The following is a 19,638-nucleotide window of genomic DNA, read 5'->3' on the forward strand; positions in this document are numbered from 1 at the left end:
GGGGTAGGTAGAGCAGTTGTGACTTCAGCAGACATGGAGGCGCGAACAGGGAGAAAGAGACAGAATGAAGGGAATAAAAAAGGACATGCGGGCGCAATAAAGCAGACATGGAAACAGGTTATTGCAAGCAGACAGACAGACAACAACTGCATTGTGCGTGTGATGTGGTTTCGTTTCTTCAGAGCAGCGAACAGGTCTTCCGCTGGAGTCCTTTTTTCCCTCATGTGCAGCATCACTTGCATGTGTGCAGCCCGGCAGACAACCCAGATATGAGGAAAACACACTCAGAATAACACACACCATGCCCAGCGGAGCGAAAACATGGGTATCCGCGCATAAGCACAAGTGCAGGAGGCTGTTTGTGTGCATGTCTGTCTGTGAGTGCACACACCGGATGAACAAAAGAACTGGCTATTTGCAGGATGCAATGCTTCAGCTGTGATGGAGGGCAGGCTACACTGACTACAGGTAGGTTGGCACTCTGTAACACACAGGCAGAGCACATAGCTACAAAAAAAAAACAGCAAGAAGGGAAACTTGTACACCATAAAGTAGAGGGTGGGGGTTCTGGATAAGTAAGAGAGAATCAGCAGTGTGTGGGAGAAATAGGTTACGTTCCACTGCTGTATGAATCAAGGCTGATGGGCCTATAACAGCCTGACACAAACCCCCTCTATCCAGGTCAGCAGAATCCCAGCTACAACCTCAACTCAGCATCGCACACACACACACACACACACACACACACACACACATTCCTGTTACTGAGTTGAATGAAGATAAGGCTTCAGATGCGCGAGGTAGCTGTCAAGTTACTTAATGTCTATATATATATAATTTCCTCTATCATTTGACACATTGTGGCGGCCTGGCTCCCACACATCCGCCTCTTGCAGCCTCCTCTGCCGGTTGCTATTCAGGGACCGCCGTCAGGTGCAAGAGAAGGAGAAAGGCGCGCGCGCGCACGGGTCGCACGGGCCGCACACACTAGTCTCTCTTCACGCGAAGCAGTATTTGAAGCAGAAGCAGAATTTGAAAGATGTCACACCATCTTACCCTCAAAGCGGAGAGGTCGATTTCGTCCAGACTCCGAGCTGGAGAGTCACTCGCCATGATGGAGGGCGCAAAAGAAAAAAAAGCCGCTCACAGTTGCCCGATATCCTGAAACGGCCTTTTGCTGTCACGACTGTGTGGTCCCCCCTCTGCCGCTCAGTCTCTTCTTGGCCCCCCTCTCTGCTACACAGCGTTGTCTCAAAAAAAAAATTATAACAGCTTTCAGGTCAGTAGCGGGACGTGCCACGGGCCGGGGGCGCACAGCTAGAGCGAAAACATGTGGAGGATGGGAAGCAAGAGCGCCGCGTGCATTAGCACATCCAGATCCATGTCCGCGGGATGTGAACGGAGCAGTGGAAGGTGAAGCGCCGGGGAAAGTAGATTACCGCTAGTGCTCGCTCGCCCTGGAACCGCTGCTGTGTGACAGCCAGTGAATGGAGAGGGAGGGGGAGCGCGCTGCCTCCTGCCTCGGCAAACCACGCCTGTTACAGGGCGGAGTTTGGTGAGGCAGCAGGGACTCCCAAACTTTTTTTCTCCTTCCAACGACCCTCATAACGTAACACACAAGCACGTTCTATTGAATTATGTGTGTCTATGATGTCACACTGACGCTGTTTAGAAGGATGTTTGGAAATTGTATTTAATACTGATTCCATCAATTAATTTGAGAAAATAGGAATGATCAATCATTTTCTTATGTTCTATCTATCTATCTATCTATCTACAGGACTGTCTCAGAAAATTAGAATATTGTGATAATCCCCATACGTGTGATTTAGTTTACTGAACCAAGCTGAGTGTTTTTCAAGGCTCAGGAAACCCTTGCAGGTGTTTCGAGGTAATTAGACGATTCAAGTGATTAGTTGAATACCCTACTAGTATACTTTTTCATGATATTCTAATATTTAGAGATAGGATATTTGAGTTTTCTTAAGTTGTAAGCCATAATCAGCAATATTAAAAGAATAAAAGGCTTGCAATATTTCAGTTGATTTGTAATGAATCCAGAATGCATGACATTTTTGTTTTTTTAATTGCATTACACAAAATAGAGAACTTTATCACAATATTCTAATTTTCTGAGACAGTCCTGTATATAGATATAGATGTATATATCTATAGATAGAACATAAGAAAATGAAAAAGAGAGAGAGAGAAAGAGAGATTTAGACTTAAAGTGGCACTCCAGCAATTTAGTATTGCACGTTCCTAAAGTTGGACTCAAAAGAGACAGATTAAAAGAAGCAGCGATAACCTGACCAATGGGGAAATGCAATTACGTACATTTACTCAAATGCTTTACTGAAGTATAATTTTGAGGTACTTTACCGTTTAATACTTCTTTGGAAAGCTCCCTTCAGAGCCTCACAAGGTGACGTTGAACAACGGTTTTCACAGGCTGAAAAGTATTCTTTATGAGTGGAAACAATCATTCTAAATATTCTTACTCTATGGAAAGCAGACACTTTTAAAGGGGCCCCTAATCCTACTTTAGGAGCTATGAAATTGGACAAAATGCAAGTAGTGCAATGAGAGACCATATTTAGGAACTTAAGTTAGAAAGAGTTACATGTATAAAACAAAAACAAAATGTAAGAATGCTTTAACAACCATTTACATAATCTGTGGGTAGTGAAAGTCATCAATTCTAATTCAGTGTGTGTGGTGTGACTGGCACCTGCATTTTCCAAAACCTGTCCAACACACCGACTGACAAACAAGCAGGGCGTCTCAGTTCCAAGGAAGGGATAAAAACAAGTTAATAATTGCCTGCAGCTCTTCTGTGAGCAGTTTTCCACAGAATTCATCCTTTATGTCAATCATGTAAGCCTCTGTCACGTTACTTCACAAAAGTTTCATTGTGCTCCGTCTTGAAAAAAGCACAAGACTTTTGGCACAAGACTTGGCAAGTAGAGTGATAACCTGGAAATCAGCAGTGTGTTTGAAACTGCCAATTGCATGCTCTGCAACTAAGGCTGCAGAATACTCGGTTCTGTTTCCTATAACATAGTAGAGTGTTAATGTCCATTTATTAAGCTCCTGGGGCATTTGACAACCTATAGTCGGGCAACATTTGCAGTTAAACACAGTTTGTGCCTTTTACACGATCATAACTTTAGTATTTGAGACTTCTTGATGACATCAAAGTTGCAGAGCTGAAATAAAAATAGAAGCAAAACATTGGCAGCACCGAAGATTTCTCAAAAAAATCAACTAGAATGAAAATATTTAATAAAGAAAAATAAAGTTTTTACATGAACTGGTTTGTGACAAAAAGCAACAAAAAAGTCCAAAGGCAAATTTATTTGTTAGACATTTAAATTATGAGTTACACTGTGTTAAATGAACAGACAGAAATGACGAATTGTACAAAAATAGGTATTGTACATAAATAGTGGAAGCAAGATCAGTTGAATTGAGGCCACCTGTTACAGATAGTTGACGGAAAAGACTGCCGAGTGATGGCTATGATAAAGAAACATTTAGGTTTTGTTACAAATCAACAACCATCCATACAACCATGCCGTACATAAAAAAAACATTTTGAAAGAATGTTAAATTATTTATATTCCATAGATAATGCAGTGACAAATAAAGCAAGCGTACAGTAGTGTTTGTCTTTGTAGAAACCAAGGCTGTGATGTTTCCAGTCATGATCACTTCAGTTAACATTTTCTGGTCCCATTAAGAATACAACAACGCTTACTATTGGCAGTTATTGTCTGCTTCTGTTAAATAAATGCCAGTCATTGTCATGTTGGGTGTGGGACTCATATGCATGAAAGAATAATTGCTGGCTGCGTGGCTCTTTCTTTGGAATAACATTTCTGATAAAGGAAGCTGTTACATGTTTTGATTTATATGACACCTCCCTGTAGCAGCTCCAAGTATCGCCCTTATTGTTTCATAACCGTCTAGAGAATCATTACTTAATCCTTTGCTATGAAATTCAACGCATTTGTGGCAATGACTGAGCACAGCTGGATTCAAAAGAAATGGTTCTTTAACATTACATGTATTTGGTGCTGCTGCTGCTGCCTGTCCTGGCTCCCTTGAAAAAAAAAAAAAGAGTTCGACAAATGACAAGTAACAAATATTATAAAAATCGAAACGAATCAGGTGACATATGAGTCCATACATTCACATCTACAAATTACGTCAATTGCCCCACACTGAAGGTCACACACCATAAGAATCCCTAGAAAAACGTAGTTTCCCCCTTGACAGGTGCAGGCTGTGTTACATCACAAGAATTCATTTCAATTTTCACTGGGAGTAAAAAGCTTATCAAGAAATTCATTGAAACCGCCTGCAAACAGGAAACGTAACAAGCAATTTCAGAATGTATCTTCACATGACAACTTGGCCTCTGGCATCAATTGCATGCTATATGGAACATGTTGATTTCATTTTCTTTGTTTACACTGTTTCAAAGACTGTATTTCAGCACTTAAGAGAAAGTTCGTCGCCACAAGATGAAGAAAAATAGACAGGAGAACTGAAAGGCCCATATTGGACTGCTGTACACAAACTGTAGTTTTAAGGAACTAGCACCATCTGTTGAGCAAAGAGGAAATGACTCTTTTGAATTTGTGCCCGATTGTCTAATCCTGCCCCCTGATATTTACCACTGGCACAACCATTTAACACTGCAGCCTTTAATCAAACACCCCCAGCCATGATCAGTTTCTACTCTAAACATAGAAGGATGTAGCCGCGTTAAAGTGACTTCTGTACCTGGGTCAGCTCAACACAGTTCCCCTTGATTTCCGCAGTAAAGTTCAGACTTCACGTCTAATAATCATCTGTCACAAAACACCTTTGACAGAAAATACAATATCTGAGGGTTTTTATCAGAGATGGATTGGTACATAGCACATTTAGCAAAATCATGCACCACTGTTTTATCTGTAAAAATGTCTCATTGTACATGTACAGCACAGCAAAGTCCGAACATCGTAGCCGACAAGAGCTGTTAAACTCGTTCCGACAACTCCTCTGGGAGTTCGTAAACAGCCTACATGGCACTAACGCACCTTATGAGCACACCCCATGACTCACATGCATCACCGTCTCTGTGACCATTTTAAACTAACAGACGAATATTTGTTAGCGTCACCGTCAAAACTGTTACCGTCGCCTCCGTCCCGGTTCTTTTGGAATCCTCGTCGTCTTGTGAGCTTTTCCGCAAGTCCAAAAGGTCAAAATGTGCAGAGTTGAGTTGATTCCCAAAACCCTTATCTCCACAGGTTGAATTCAGTCATGAATATTGTCTTCAAGTGCAATATCATTGTGTTCTTCATACATCCCAAAAGTGTTAATGCCAACCCAAATAAACTGTGACTACGGTTTAGTGTTTTTTCAGTAGAAACAGATTTGTCAATGCCCAGCAGTCACATCAATCCAGATCGTTTTTTTGATTAAAAGGCAATCTCTCTAATAATCCGATACAACCATTTGATGACAACCACAATCCAGATACTTTCCTCAAGAGATAAATTCCGATGTGCAAGTGGGCTGGCAGTGGTGGCACATCCTTTATGTCCAGATCTCAGTTGGGACCATGGACTCCTTCGTTCCAACAGAGGGCATGAGGTTCTGCTCAGACAGGAAGTCCAGAGGAAACTGGACCAGGAAGCCTCGGATTTTGCGCAACTCCTCCTGAGCGCGGGCATGGTCGATCTGGGCCAAACCCGGTTTGGACTGGTACTGCTCCAGCTCGGACATGTTCCTCACCAGGGACGAAGGAAGGCAACGAAATACCTGCAGAAAAACACACATACATAGAGTTAAAAATACTGCTGCACTAGTTTCTATGGCTCTTGGGTAGACAATGTTAAATCAGTTGGCCGGGCCGTCCGAAGGTGAAATATCTCATCAACTCTTGGACAGACTTCCATGATATTTGGCACAAATATTCAAGGTTTCCTGAGGATGACTTTACTGGTGGCAAAGTCTGAAATGTCCCAAAATGTACAGGGTACAGGGAATACATCTTTTTGTTTGTTCCACTAGAGGCAAGTATTTATAGCAAAGTCAAATTTCTTTCATTTAGTTTTTAGTCTTGTTAAATTTCTGAGCATAAGAGTGCGTTATTGTAATTTAATCTACTAGAATGATCACGATTTATACATTTGACCTGATTCTTCAGTGAATCAAATTCACCCGCTGACTCTTCACTTATATGTTCTCTTAAATAGATGACATCTGCAAATTGTGTGACAGTTTACACTATCTGTCAAAAACACTATCTGGCACATGTGTTCCTCAGCCTTCTGAATTCACTTTTGTTCATTATGTACCTTTTCATAGATGGTGGCGTTGCGGCCAGCGGTGGTCATCCACACCTCCTTATAGAAGCGATCACTGATGGGGTCAGACAGGTCTATACTGGCGTCAGTGTGACCTCCGAGAATGGTCCTGTTCAGAAAGAGAAGGTAAATGAGAAATATAAGACATTCATTATGAAAACTATTTTCTCTCTCTCTTCCACTCTGATTGACACACACACACACACACACACACCGGAAGCATTCGAGGCGGAGCTGAAGAGCGTAGGGTCCAGCTTCGTACTCCTGTCCATCCATCACTGCAGCGACCTTTTCGGAGTCCTCGACAATCACCGCCACCTCGCTGTCGCGTTTACCCAGCATGCTTCTGTCGTTGATGTTAGCAGAACCTGAAACAAACGTGCAGAACAAAGGATGGAACTCAATTCCTGATACACAGACTTCGACAAGAACATTTTCACCATAGCAATACATCTTTTTAATACAACGTACTCATTGCCGTACTCAACGTACTGTGCTGTACATTAAGGACTCAGCAAGGATGCCCACAAATTCACATGAAGTTTTTATGCTAATCTATATTCATCAAGTCAAGAGGACATCAACTTATAGCAGCATTTACCTTCCACAGCTTAGCAAAGAACAACAGGATGAACTTTCTACTGCCCTCAATCTTATGCCAAAAAAAAACAAAGCACCAGGACCTGATGGCTTCCCTCCTGAGTTCTATAAACTCTTCTGGTTAATTCTAGTTCCGCTTTTCAACAAAAAGTTAACTGAAATAAAACAAAATTCACCTTTCCCAGCAAACATGAACACAGCAACTATTTCACTACTCCTTAAACCAAACAATGACCCAACTTCACCATCAATTCGTCGGCCCATTTCTGTAACTTTATGCTTTCATTGGACCTATCTTATTAATATTGTCTGTATATCAATAAATACAAATATCGACATAAGTTACAGTAATGCTTAATGAGTATTTAAGAACAATTTTCAGCCTTTAGATGTGTTGATTGTTGTTTTGTCTCAGTCTTGTGAGAGAGTAGGCTGAGCCTTATTAGCCAGCAGAGGGCGCAGCAGAGCTATGTTGCAGAAGTCACTACATATTAAAACAGATTTAGTATGGGCATTTGTTAGCTGCACAGATGGTGAAGGATACAATTCCATCACATCTCCCTGGTGTCAAGGCAGAGAGGCTAGTTGCCTCATATAGCAGTTGGTGAGAACAACATAATAAAAAATAAGAAAAGAGTGACAGAACACGAGAGAGCAGATGAGAGACGGACCGATGATGACTGTGTTGTCGTCAGCAATGAGCATCTTGCTGTGCACGTAGATGAGCTCCGTGACCAGGCGTCCCTCCAGCTCAGTGTGAGTCCGCAATCCGGCAAAGGAGATGTAGTTCATCCAATGGTCGTCCACTGGGAGGGGAGAGGAGAGGAGAGGAGAGGAGAGGAGAGGAGAGGAGAGGAGAAGAGAGGAGAGGACAGGAGAGGAGAGGAGAGGAGAGGAAGAACACCAAAACCAGAGGAGTAGAGGATGAAATATGGAATGCACTTTTCCAACTCTAACCTTAGAATTAGGTATAAAAATGTATGTTATAATTAATTCTTGTACTTACTCTCCTTTTTCAGCTGGGAGATGATCGAGTACTCTCCTCTGATCATGGTTCTGAGGAGGCAGGAGATTCAAAATCATCAAAACATATATAAATATTGAACATCCTAGACTGAGATCAACTTGAAAGAAATATAACACAATAGAATACTCGTGACTCTTCCACATGCGCTTTCTCAATTCCCCTCAATTCATTCCCCTTTCAATATTAAAACTGTGGTCGCTGGCATGTGGTCCACCTGTAGTTGAAGTGCATGACAGCCTGAATGGCGTTCCCTCCTCCTGTGGTGATGTCCCCCTCGAAGCCAGGAAGCAGCGGGGTGACCACATACACACGGTACTTCTTGCCCTCCCTGTGAGCAAACACATCCGTTACAAAAAGCCACAGACTACCAGCGTGAAGCGGAAGTAGAAGAAGAGAGGAGACTAATCTTGGATACATACACAGTGCGTACAACTTCCTTCCTATAGTCACAAGTACTACTGTGGTTAAACAGCCAAATGTTTTGAAGAAAAAAAAAAGGGAAGTACTTGTAAGCTCTGAGGATCCTTTCAATGATGGCGTCTCCGATCTTGTTGTAGACCGTCCTGTTGTCGGCACAACTGATGAAGAACTGGTTCTGATGGGAGATAAAAGACGGACACCGACCCAAAGAGAGACAATTATAAACGGTTATTTTTGTTTCTACACGTACAACTTTATGTTTCAGAGTAGAGGAGCATTTAATTTCCCCGATGACATCGTTACTGAGTACATTGAAAACATCACTGACGCAAAATGACTGACACAAACCTCTGACTCTCAACTCTCAAAACAGTTTCACATCCCAGCATTTGTCTTTTAATGTCATATCCTGGCCTCCCTGCCGGTTTACCTCGATGTAGATGTAGTGTTTGCTCTTAGCGATGACCTGGATGTAGGCACTGTGGATGGACTCCTCGTGGTACTTTATACCTGCCGACCAATCTGCTGCCGACCGCAACACCTTGCGCACAGAGAATAGGATTATTATAGCAGCAACTCTAAAGAATATGCAGGTTAAATGTACCTACATCATCAAAATATAATAACGACTGATCATTACATGGTATTATCAAATGTTTTTTGGGGGGCTTTTTGATTAGAGCAATAAAAAATAGTGGTAAATAATTCATGTGAGGACATTAAATTCAATGGTTAGAATAATAAAAATAATAATAAAAACATGAATGGTGTGTATTATCAGTGGTTATACAAATGGAGAAGTTGTACACAGTGTTCACAGAGGTGTAAAAACAGACACACAATTTGAATGAAAGAAATATTAAACGTTACTGACAAAACGAAACTACACTGTCTTTTAAACATGATGGGGTTGTGACGGGATCTTTGTGCACTTCTTATTTTAGCCAAGCATTTCACTCAGAGGTTGGTTCCCTTCGGCTAAAAACCTTTGAGTGTCAAGCGCAAGCGCAAACCTTTGTAGTTATATAACTTTTGGGCCCATGGAGAGTTTTGTTAATGCTCACTCTCTTGTATCTATCTCCAGCAGTGCTTGCAGATCGGGTTGTGGAAAATATTGTGGCAAAGTGGGAGTTTACACTGTTCTTGTGTTTTTCTCTGTAATTTTCTAACAGTGGTTCTTTGTAGGTTTGGTGAATGGTTGGTTTTTGCTCCACTTTGTCATTTTGTATAATTATAAAGAAAGAAAAAAAGAAAATATTCCCCACAATATGTTTTTTATGAGCACAGTTAAAAGTAAAATGGTACTTTTGTGTGTTCAGGTCTCTTACCTGCACTTTGGCATTGACACAGTCAGGAACTTGGTATCTGAGGTCATTGGCACTGGAGTGAGACTTGGGCAGCAGGAATGGATAAGACAGAGAGCGATACTTTGGCTTCATGATCTGTAGGGGAGAACATTGGAGAAATTGGGCAGAGAGGGGATAAATATGGGGTTAGAGGAGGAATGGAAAACAGTAGAAACAGGAAAACGCTGCTGATGACATGGAAAGCACGAGTGTGAGGATTAAAGTATTTTTCCACTGTCCCAGCCAGACATTTCACCAGGTTAGTGTTTATTGTTCCCTTTTATTGTCTTAAGTCAACAAATCATGATTTTCCACAGTTAAAATACATTCATAACTAGTTTCTATTATTCCTACTAAGAATTAGCATTAAAATAGTTAAATCAAGCAAACAAAGTTATAGGCTATAAGTCTAAAAAGTGGTTAAATGATGTCAACTTAGAAGCTTTAGCTTTAAAATAATCCTGTTCTACATCCCTGTGTGTGTTTGTTAAGGAACACAGTGGCTGTGTGTTGCAGTTACCTTAGTGAAGTTCCAGCGCTGGATGAAGTGCCTGGCCACATCGCGCGCAGCTCTGCCATGAACCACCGAGGCGATGTCATGCCAAGGCATTCTAGGAGTGGTGTACCGGTCGATGAAGTCTGCACAGAGTGGAGGAAACACAATGAAGACAGGGAAAAAAGTGTGAGAAGGAGAAAGGACATAAAAAGATACGGTACGACAGAATTTAGAAAAAAAAAGCCAGGGACCAAGGAGAGAAGATGGGAGAAAGAAGCACAGTGGGCTCATAGAGTTTGGTTCAGAGACTGGGAGAATACAAAGTGTTGTATGCTATATTAGTTTTAATATATATATATATATATATATATATATATATATATATATAGATATAACAGGAAAAATATAGCAATAGCAAGTAGTGCTTTGTATACTGAGAGGAGTTTTAGACCTAGAAAGGAGGGAAACTATTTAGAGTAAGACCAAACTAATAGTGTGTGTGTGTGTGTGTGTGTGTGTGTGTGTGTGTGTGTGTGTGTGTGTGTGTGTGTGTGTGTGTGTGTGTGTGTGTGTGTGTGTGTGTGTGTGTGTGTGTGTGTGTGTGTGTGTGTGTGTGTGTGTGTGTGTGTGTAAACCAGACCATCAAAAGGTTTTTCCAACTGGATCCAGTCCCTGTAGACAAAGTTGCAGTAGTCCTTTCCGTGCCAGAAGCGCGTGTTTCCCTGTAACTCTCCAACACCAGTCTTGAGGCTTTGCACTGAACCACTCCCTACACACACACACACACACACACACACACACACACACACACACACACACACACACACACACACACACACACACACACACAGAATGAAAACATCATGGTAAAAGGACTGCATGTACTGTACAATGTTCTTCACAATGTGCCTCTCATTCACCCAATTCATATTCCAACACTCTCTCCCTCTCATTCTTGCATATTCTCTCTCTTTCCACTCATACAAAGCACACCTGAGCTGTCTACGCTGCTGACACTGTCTGCGTGCTGCAGAGTGTGTTTTTGCAGGTGTCTGTACAGACTGAAGCGAGCCTTCCGGCTGCGACCGATCCCCTTCAGCTTGGGCAAGTCCACCGGATCGCTGGGCGGCGTCCCTCGTCCGTTGCTCTTGGAGACGCCGTCGATGGAGGTCACGCCCTTACTGGACGGAGTGTTAGCGGAGCCAGCCTTGGAGAGTGAAAACAACAGTGGATGTACATTCAGCTGCTGGTTGATTAGCTACACGTTAGCTCAAATCCTGTAACGTTCAGTTTTTGTTTTGAAAAGGTGTTAATTCAACTTCATGGTCACTTTGGAGGGTTCGGTTTGTGGCACTTTTGAATTATATCGAGTTATAGTGACAGTTGTCTCTATTACGTAGTCTACCTATATGAATATAAATGACATAGGGAAGGTCAATACCGTCAATAAGGGCAGGTTAAACACGATTAAGGGTGTGGTGTCATTTCTGTGCACGTGTCTATGTTTTTTTTAAATTCTATCCACATGAGAATCAGTTTGAGTTTAGGAAGCTAGTGTAAAAAGTTCAGTGCTAGAGGAAATGTCAAAGAGGCCCCAAAAAAACACTGTGATCTATCATCTGGGAACTTTGAATATCCAGGTTTTTAATGGGAACATGGTCATTATTTTTCTGTCTTGAGCACAAAAAATGACAATTTTGCCTGAAGCTTATGTTTAAAGAAAGTGATTTGTTTTCTAGACTGTAAGGTCGACAGTGTTTGTGTAGTTGTGTGTGTGTCATTAAGAGGCTCTGTGAAAGTCTTTGCTCCTTATATTCTGTATTCATGCGCGCACACACACACACACACACACACACACTGTCACTTGAGGGTATATGCAACGCTACCTCTTCACCCCCCACCCGTTCAACTCTGCGAGTTTGAGTGAAATAGATTTCTCCATTTCCTCTCCTCCTTCTCATATTTGAACCATTTGTCCGGAGCTTAGAGCCAGATGTATTGCCTTTATAACAAACAGTAGACGGGACGTTTTCATTTCATTTGATTGTGTGTCTGACCTGCTCAAGGGCCACAGAGCGCGTCACGCTGCCGACATCCGTCAGCCGATGCTCTCTGTCGTCCCAGCGACCGTATGCCAGGTCTATCCCGCCCACGAAGGCCACTGATTGGTCAATGACAACGATCTTCTCGTGATGCGCCCACAGATAGACGGAGGAGGAGACGTGGTCTGGATGACGCATCACCTGAGACACAAATCAGATGGACACAGATTTAGATAAAAAAGTACATAGAAGGTATAATATGTACTTGCGTGTTTCCAATACTCTTTCACTACCCACAATCCTTTAGTTACCTTGATGTTGGGGTGCAGGCGTGAGAGGGTCCTCTTGCTGTAGCCTGAGTTGATGCCCAGGGCAAGCTCCACCTCCTTGTACAACATCACAAAGATACGCACTCCCTGTTGCTGTAGAGAGACAGAAAGGAAGTTAAGAGCACATTTCTGGCCATTTAACACATTTGACTGTTCATGTTTCTTTGGTTTCATTACATTATGAATCCTTTCTGAAGAGCAAAACACTGATTATTGTTACTTAATGTAATTTTCTTTTTACGAGTACAGAGTCGATAGTGCTCAATACTTAGGTTACAGGTTATTACTCTCCCATAAAGTTGGTAAACAAACGCCTACTTACTGCTTTGCGTCTCAGGGTGCAGTCAAGCCTCCACCTGTTTCCCTCCACCACAGGTCTCTTCAGGAAGATCTCTGGACTCAGCCTGGTGAACAAAATGGACAGAAACGGACGCCAAGATAAAGAAACTCAATGCGTCACCATTACTTCATAAACAATCAAATAATGGAGAAATGTATCTTTATCTTCACTCTTTAGAGCTTCCAACACATTTGATAGACTTTTAACATGAATGACATGACATAATGATGTAGTCTCATGAGTAATTCACACTGGCATCCTGAGCTTACACGTCTGCCATGCGTCTGCCACGCAATGCCATTGGCTCACATTACACAGGCTGACACCTCATTGGTTAACACCATAAGCCCAGTGATTACTGCCTTGGAACAAAGGGATTTCAGTCACGTCAAACAGTCGCACATTTGGCTCCGAGGCACCGTAAACTATTATATTTGAAAAGACACTGCCAGAAATATTAAAACTGTGTCAGTAGTGACAAACAGAAAACACCATAAAACACTATTAAAGGAAGAAGGAAAGGAAAAGTCTTTATTCTCTGAAAAGTGAGCCGGTTATTGATATTAGATTTGAATTGCATCTTTGCGACACTGTTTTCAAGGTTACTGTTCCCTCAGGTGTGACTGTCTGACAACAGGTTTTTAATTGAGATTAATTAGGTTTATCTTTATTCTGAACAGAAATTCTAGTGTTCTTTTATTCAAACATATTGTCGACCCTAAACTTGGTCTTCATAGAGCAGGGAGGCTTAACAGCTATACCTCAAGGTCCCCTCTGACAGGTCACATAATCAGTTCTCATGCGAGGAACATAACCCTGACAGTAAATTAAGAAGACAGTGAGAGACAAAGGGGGTGTGGCGGAAGAGTAAACAAATACTATGTGGACACTATCTTTCTGTCAAAGTATTTCTATTCTGGGTTTGTGGATAAGGCTTTAATTAGAACCATTGCATTGGATATCAGAGAGCCAGGACTTGTGGGTAATATATAATGTAATATGTAACAGCATGTACTGCTCTAACTGGGTATCAGAGTGTCAAGTTGTCATTCTTTGGAAGGAATCTGACGATGGTCTAAAACAAGCCTCTACAACTATTCTATATTCTATTTCTTTACAACATCATCTGCATACATATGCAATATTATTCTACAATATGACATATCTTAAAGCCATAATGACAACCTTCCCCTGCTCTTTTAAGACTACTTTGAGTGACATTATTGCCAAGAATAGAGAGAGATTGACATACAACAACAGAGCTTCCAAGCCAAATACACAGCAATGCACCAAGAAGGGCAACGAAGAAGAGTTATAGCAAGTAAACATGGATGCAAACAATGCCGGGACAGAATTGTACTCGACATGTTTGACCTGGAGGATGAACATAATGTGTTTTGGTGACTCGTACGTAATTTACATAACTTTTGCCACATGGCACCTTTAACTCACCATCACTTTTAAGCAAGGTATATCACCATGGTGACCTATGCTGCATGACTAACCTCAGCTTCAGTTCAGGATCAGATCAATCAGATCAGTCAGGAATTTACAATTAAGTGCAATAGAGATATCTTGCACAACCATCCGTTCACTGTGTCTTTAAATAAATGGAAAGATATTATACCCCACTAACAGCCTAATGAATGGTGGATTACATGCAACATTTCAGCAAGATGAACCTTATCAAGCATTCAGCCCTTCAGTCTGTCAAATTTAGCTTCTACACTTTACTTCTCTGCTTTGGTGGCAGAAGGAGCATCATTAAGTATCGGACTTATTCTCAATAGTTTGTTAATCCTGTGACAAAAAATATTAAAAAGTCCCTATAAAATAAAATAATAGCATAATCGCTTCATGAATAATTTATATATTTATAGGTGTTCCCCAATTATTCTTGACTAGTGAACATGCTGGAAATGCCTTATTACTTGTCAGTTGATCACCGGCTTCGTGATGTTAGGCGCAAAGAGAGCCAGACTTAGTTACATTTGCTTGGTGATACAGGCTCCTGGTTGAGTCCACCAATAAGAAAAGACTGTGTCTTTTTCTGTTGCTTTGGTTCTCTCGGATTATTATTTCTGTCAGGTTTGGAGCAGGTTGAAGCTGAGTTAAAGCAGGAGGGATACAACCCACTGAGCTGTTTATTTCTGGGTCCTCACGCTTCAGTGCTGACAGCAGACACACATCCCAACCAAAATCTTTGACACGATGCATTTTCACACAAAAGACACTTTGAAACTCACCACCAGTCAGTGATAAAGATTTCCTCTTTCGCCTCCTCCAAAGCATCAGCCACATCCTCCATGTACGTCTTTCCATTCACATACCTGCAAAGAGGCGTTACGGGTTCTCTGAGTAACTTGTGAAAACAGACATAACTCACATGTGCTTGTGTTGACACGCACAAACATAAAACACACAAACTTTCTTAACTTTTCAAGCTTCAGGCAACACCCATAGCTGTGTCATCACGACATAACTGTTTCTCAAAAACACTCTCTTCCCCCCCATTAGCTCACAGAGCTGCAGCACGTTTTCCCTTCCTTAAGTACAAAGACGGTGCAATGACATTATCACACAGATGATTCATTATCACAGAAGCTGCCAGCTGAGGGGGAGAGAATGCAAATAAAGACCTGAAAGATGGCAAAGCAGCCAGAAAAGAGAGTTGACTGCGTACAGTCCTCTCGAACATTTCCATAGTTACCGGTGAAAGGATAACAGAGGAAGGCAGAGAAAAAATAAATGAGGGCAACACTCATGACGGCCATGTCTGTAATACATCATAAACATACTCATGTGTTTGAATGTGCTTATAGTGCAGTATAATTATAGCCATAAGCACTCGTATATATCCATAATGCTGTAGAACAATAATCATAATACATTGTTAATAAGATAATCCTTTATTAGTCCCACAGCGGAGTCATTTGCAGGATTGCAGCAGCAGAGTAAACAGTGCAAACGAACAAACAAGAGACATAAGTAGAAAAAAACAGATCAAAACAAGTATAATAAATACGTAATACACAGTAAAGGTATAATATAACGTAAAAACCTTTAAAAATAACTAAAACATGATATAGTCAGACTGAATGGTTGTTGATATTGCACAGAGGATTGAACAGGTCAAGTATCAGAACAACTCACTGACTCACTTTGCAAGGTTCACAACGTATTATAATTCCCATAGTTGTAATACTTTGTAACCTTTTTACAATACATTATAATGTATTATTATCTGTGCTGTGTACACAGTGTCTGTCCCAGTGCAGTTACCATTTGGCGGGGATGTTTTCCTGCTCCTGTGCAAACGAGCCGCAGCGGTGATCTCGGAGGAAAGGCTTCCCGTGAATCCTCACGAAGCTCTCGATGCTCTGACCCCACCAGCGGGCGTGTCTGTAGCTGATGCACTTAAACACGAGGGTCCTGCCGGGATGACGAGCACAGATACAGAGCGCGTCGTCATTTAATTTGCTCTGAAATGAACCACATTAGTGACAATTGGAATTTCAGATTTGGGGTTTCATTTTGCCCTCAGCTTAACAAACTGCTAATCAGTTTGTAAAAGCAGGCATTGTGTTTTCCTTCAACGAGATATCAGAGCTCCGTAATGGTTCTTAAAATAAAATAAAGCCCTGGGTTATGAATGTTGGAATGAAAAGGAGCTAAAGAAAACAATCAACCCTGTAACAGCAGATTGTTAACAACAGCTTTAAAAAGAGAACCCTCCCTTAGACTCTCACACTGTGAGTTTAAATCAAAGAATGTATATAAAATATTAGAATGCTTTTCAAATGGTTTTATATCCTACAAACACACTTTCAAGAGTCTTCAGAGAGCAGGGGTAAATTATTGGTTAGCTGATAATTCTGTGTTGAAAACCAGATGTTTACCATTAATAAATGAGTTAAGATGGCTAAAACAGTTCTGCCGTTCGACTTGCTCTGGAAATCTCAGCCAGTGTTCCAAAAAGAAAATCCCCAACAGGCTCAAAGAGCCCAGCTTCATTGCGTAACTGGTGTTGAAATAACATTAGCCTCACAATACACTGTGAGGGTATACTCCAAATACATTGGGTATCATTGTGATAACTCCTTGGGTATCTGCTACAAAAATCAAATGTTCAACTGCACACACACACGTATGAATCTAACCTGGAGAGGCTTTCAATCCGGACTCCGTGTTTGGTCTCTGTGTCTTTGGAGTCCATCTTGATGCTGAACTGTTTATCCAACAGGAGGACAAAGGAGATGGCCCCCGAGTCTGGCTTCATGTACAGTAGGCACGAGTCCTTCACCACCAGCCAGCTACAAAACACACACAGTCCTCATTATCATCATCATCATCATTAGGATTTATGATTTGTGTGTCTACGTGACGGTCTGCAGATCTTGATTCATTGCTGTGAAACGTCTCTTATGTTTCTTGATTCAAGGAAAAGCGTGTAGGAAGAAAGTCATCATGGGGATGTAGGTGGATGGGCCGCGTGCTTCAAACGTGTGGGATTTTTTTTGTGCCGTCTTCAGAAAAACAACAATCAAAACTGCTCACGTAATAATTTGGCTGTGATAAAGAGAAATAAACAGACAAACAGATGAAGAGAGAGGCAAGCATGTGCCAATGCAGCTGGGCTGAAGATGCTACTACAACTTTGTGAGCAAACTACAAAAGAAATGAAAAAATAATAATCATAATGCAATAGCCAAAACTAACACTTAAGATATTATTATGTCTTGAGATATGAGAATGAGTGGTCACTGTGTATGGAATGTAAGCTGTCAGAGTGTAAGTGTTAAAACAGTGACTAAGCATCTTTATGACCCTTTTTCAAAATAGACAGAAATCTCCAATTCTTAGCCGTTGTTCAACATTTTATTTCTAAAAACATGTCGAAAATAGTTGATTTTCGTATTCATGTCGTAATACAAAGAGATATCTACAGCTGCAATGTGAAGATGTAAAAACCTCTGACTTTAAATGAAACAAGAACTTTGAACCTGGCTTTATCCAATGTTCAGAATGTACAGAAATGTATGCACAATAGCACACATTTCATAAGACAATGCCTCATTTGCAAATCTAAATATATATTTTCAGAAAACATAACTTTAATGTGAGTGCTTATAGTGTATGATATAGACAGCAGAAAAAGAACAGAGGGAACCACACACCGTTTAGACCAGCGGTAGCAGGCCTGGCTGTGACCACAGCAGTTCATGCCGGGGATACGATGTCCTCCTGAGCGTTTATAGATCATCCCTTCTCTGGAAGAGACGGACAAAACAGTTAAGTATCTTCTAAAAAAAAAGTACTATGGGATGTAAGGAGAGTGTGAAACAAAATAGGAGACTAGGATGTTTGTAAATGAGGACAGTTAAAGAAAGGGACATCCTGATCTTCTAGATTATAGCTCAAGTGCTTCACTCTGCTGTGAACTGTTGAGTGCATATTTTACCGGACACCTGAACTGTTTTTACAGATGGGAGGGATTTGAAAGAAGAGAAAACGCTCACAGTCCTTTGGGCCCCAAGTCATGAATAAAAGACATCTGGCTGATGTCAATGAACTCCATCTGAGAATAGACAGGAAGAGACAACAAGTGGCTGCACACGGTGAAAAATAAAAAAGCACAGATACATGCTGTCCGGTACTCATCGACATGGGACTGAGCAGGCAGCTGTTAACACATAGCATCCAGCTGGAGGCAATGTCCCCCCAGCCTAAATGATCTCAACAACATATCTCGGATATTATATTCTAATGCGTCAGTATGAGGCTTAACATTAATATGGCAGCACATAATAGGCAGAATGCTATGGCTAATCCTAGCATTAGACTGTTTTAAAGCCCATCTACCATAAAGGGAAGTAGGTACGGGTAAAGTTTAGTATGAGAGAGAACACACTGTATGTTACAGGCCCAAATATTAAAAGGTGCCGACAATAAGTCACTTAAAAACGGCTGCATTTTGGATAAAGGGTTTTTGAAAATGAGAAATTCCGATGGAAAAGCGGTGGGCAAAGATACTTTTGTGCTGTATTGTCACATTAAATAAAATACAGTAAGTCAATACATTTATGTGTAATTTACAGAAGAACAAAACATACATCTCACAGTTTACACAGTATTCATCTTCAGGGCATTTAACAGACTTGAAGCCTTTTTCTAGTTTATTGAGATGCTTGGCAGTGCCATGGGTAAACACCATAATGATCTATGTCAACACTCAATGTTGCACCATAATGTTAGCGCTTAGCAAAATGCTGGAAAACACTGTTAATCAAATTCATCATATATATCATATTTACTTGTACATTGCATACCAAGTATCTATGGTAGCTGACATGGTACATTTGGCTCACAGTCATTCATAATACACACACAATTAGTATACACTTGAACTGGCACTCATTATGTGGTTAAGTGACAGTTTGCAGAGCTTAGTATGATTACTCACAGTGTGGTGATATTTGCGGTACATGGCCATCCTCAGCAGCTTGTTCAAATAGTCTTCTAATTGTCTCTGTAGAAACACATACACTATATTTTGGCCACTGTGAGTATTTTTATTACAAAATCCAAGCATATAAACACTTACATGCGCACACACACACACACACACACACACAGTCAGAGAGGGTTTTAGAGGATACATGTCCTGGCAAGT

The 19,638-nt window shown here is 41.1% G+C and overlaps 2 protein-coding genes across 3 annotated transcripts in view; both read right to left on the minus strand.

The window, feature by feature from the left end:
* The window catches only part of tnika (TRAF2 and NCK interacting kinase a), a 57,795-nt gene extending 56,332 nt beyond the window's left edge, over positions 1-1,463 (minus strand). For both annotated transcript variants that reach the window (XM_079174563.1, XM_079174562.1), the window contains exon 1: positions 1,057-1,463. In XM_079174563.1, coding sequence (XP_079030689.1) covers positions 1,057-1,113 — 57 coding nt within the window. In that variant the 5' untranslated portion in view covers positions 1,114-1,463. The remainder of the gene's footprint in view (positions 1-1,056) is intronic.
* A 1,854-nt stretch (positions 1,464-3,317) lies between these two features.
* The window catches only part of pld1a (phospholipase D1a), a 29,796-nt gene continuing 13,475 nt past the window's right edge, over positions 3,318-19,638 (minus strand). Inside the window, exons 6-26 of the mRNA XM_079174624.1 lie at positions 19,429-19,494; positions 18,485-18,543; positions 18,143-18,235; positions 17,126-17,278; positions 16,248-16,397; positions 15,212-15,295; positions 12,948-13,029; positions 12,608-12,718; positions 12,312-12,497; positions 11,248-11,461; positions 10,895-11,023; positions 10,279-10,397; positions 9,741-9,854; positions 8,843-8,953; positions 8,499-8,587; positions 8,207-8,320; positions 7,972-8,021; positions 7,637-7,771; positions 6,580-6,733; positions 6,357-6,474; positions 3,318-5,817 (exon numbers count right to left, since the gene is read on the minus strand). Of these exons, the coding sequence (XP_079030750.1) occupies positions 5,593-5,817; positions 6,357-6,474; positions 6,580-6,733; positions 7,637-7,771; positions 7,972-8,021; positions 8,207-8,320; positions 8,499-8,587; positions 8,843-8,953; positions 9,741-9,854; positions 10,279-10,397; positions 10,895-11,023; positions 11,248-11,461; positions 12,312-12,497; positions 12,608-12,718; positions 12,948-13,029; positions 15,212-15,295; positions 16,248-16,397; positions 17,126-17,278; positions 18,143-18,235; positions 18,485-18,543; positions 19,429-19,494 (2,556 nt within the window). The 3' untranslated portion in view covers positions 3,318-5,592. The remainder of the gene's footprint in view (positions 5,818-6,356; positions 6,475-6,579; positions 6,734-7,636; positions 7,772-7,971; positions 8,022-8,206; positions 8,321-8,498; positions 8,588-8,842; positions 8,954-9,740; positions 9,855-10,278; positions 10,398-10,894; positions 11,024-11,247; positions 11,462-12,311; positions 12,498-12,607; positions 12,719-12,947; positions 13,030-15,211; positions 15,296-16,247; positions 16,398-17,125; positions 17,279-18,142; positions 18,236-18,484; positions 18,544-19,428; positions 19,495-19,638) is intronic.

The sequence above is a fragment of the Pholis gunnellus genome (genome assembly GCF_910591455.1).
Source record: "Pholis gunnellus genome assembly, chromosome: 15".
NCBI classification, from domain to species: Eukaryota; Metazoa; Chordata; class Actinopteri; order Perciformes; family Pholidae; genus Pholis; species Pholis gunnellus.